General features: G+C 32.8%; 1 protein-coding gene across 1 annotated transcript in view; it reads left to right on the forward strand.

The window, feature by feature from the left end:
* Positions 1-1,465, forward strand: part of LOC117935157 — a 6,153-nt gene extending 4,688 nt beyond the window's left edge. Inside the window, exon 4 of the mRNA XM_034857297.1 lies at positions 1,369-1,465. Within this exon, the coding sequence (XP_034713188.1) occupies positions 1,369-1,465 (97 nt within the window). The remainder of the gene's footprint in view (positions 1-1,368) is intronic.
* The last annotated feature ends 558 nt before the right edge of the window (positions 1,466-2,023 follow it).

The raw sequence follows: 2,023 nt of genomic DNA on the forward strand, positions 1-2,023 counted from the left end.
CTTACTTATATCTCTATATACTTTCATATATCTCTATATACTTTCATTAGTCTGTATATACTTACATATATCTCTATATACTTACATATATCTCTATATACTTTCATTAGTCTGTATATACTTACATATATCTCTATATACTTTCATTAGTCTGTTTATACTTACATATATCTCTATATACTTTCATATATCTCTATATACTTTCATTAGTCTGTCTATACTTACTTATATCTCTATATACTTTCATATATCTCTATATACTTTCATTAGTCTGTATATACTTACATATATCTCTATAAACTTTCATATATCTCCATATACTTATATCTCTATATACTTACATATATCTCTGTATACTTTCATATATCTCTATGTACTTTCATATATCTCTATTTACTTTCATTAGTCTGTTTATACTTACATATATCTCTATATACTTTCATTAGTCTGTTTATACTTACATATATCTCTATAAACTTTCATATATCTCTATAAACTTTCATATGTCTCTATATACTTTCATATATCTCTATATACTTTCATATATCTCTATATACTTTCAATAGTCTGTTTATACTTTCATATATCTCTATATACTTTCATTAGTCTGTTTATACTTACATATATCTCTATATACTTTCATTAGTCTGTATATACTTACATATATCTCTATATACTTTCATATGTCTCTATATACTTACATATATCTTTATATACTTTCATATGTCTCTATATACTTTCATATATCTCTATATACTTTCATAAATCTCTGTATACTTTTATATATCTCCGTATACTTTCATATTTCTCTATATACTTTCATATATCTCTATATACTTTCATATATCTCTATATACTTTCATATGTCTCTATATACTTTCATATATCTCTATATACTTTAATATATCTCTATATACTTTCATATATCTCTGTATACTTTCATATGTCTCTGTATACTTTCATATGTCTCTATATACTTTCATATATCTCTTTATACTTTCATATATCTCTATATACTTTCATATATCTCTATATACTTTCATAAATCTCTATATACTTTCATATATCTCTGTATACTTCCATATATCTGTATACTTTCAGATATCTGTATATATCTCTGTATACTTTCATATATCTCCATATACTTTCATGTCTGTCTGTGTGTGTGTGTGTGTGTGTGTGTGTGTGTGTGTGTGTGTGTGTGTGTGAGTGTGTTTTGGGAGGGGGGGGGGCAGCCTGTCCTGTCCTGTTGAAACTTCTCTTATGTTTCTATTTATCTGTTTTACACATTATCTTTTGGCCTTTTCTGTTATTTTATTGAATAATTTTCTTCCTTTATGATTCTGAGAGCTGTGTTTTCTCCGTCAGGGCGAACTACAAGGACTACTCCATGGAGTCCAGACTGCACTTCAGGATCCACGCCGCCCTCAGCAGCCTTAAAGAATCCCCCGGTGGCACCCCATAATACTCTGGGGTCTGCAGCCTGCAGCTGGACCAGCAGCGTGGGAGTCCTGGATCCTGGATCCTGGATCCCGGGGTAGAAGGAACCAATGAAGAAGCTTAGGTGTGTCGGGGGTCGGATGACCACCGGCTCGCCACCTATTCTCCATCGCTTGCTACCTTATGTTGTATTTAACGTTGTTTTTCTTATTTATTGTTTTGCATTGTGTGGAAAGATACGAGTATATTCTTCTCAAACCGGCTTCTGCCAGCAAATACTGAGATTCTGTCTGAAATGGCAAGTTTAGTAGTTTTTTCAACCTACCTTTCCCTGTGCATTTGTGTCTAAATGACTGATGTGAACAGGAATTTTTGGCACTGGTCCAGTATTGAGTGATAACGCTGGAACTGGCAGCCGTGAACCGGGCTGCAATATAACTCTAAAGGACAATTGTTAGCGTCAGTCAGCGTCCATTAAAAGTTGTGTTGTTGCTGCTGACAGACTGCAGCATATCTCCACCAGACCCCATGTAAATAATCACTACTTTTAGCGTGTATAGAGCAGCATATCTCCACCAGACTC

Source organism: Etheostoma cragini, chromosome 19, assembly GCF_013103735.1.
Source record: "Etheostoma cragini isolate CJK2018 chromosome 19, CSU_Ecrag_1.0, whole genome shotgun sequence".
Lineage (NCBI taxonomy): Eukaryota > Metazoa > Chordata > Actinopteri > Perciformes > Percidae > Etheostoma > Etheostoma cragini.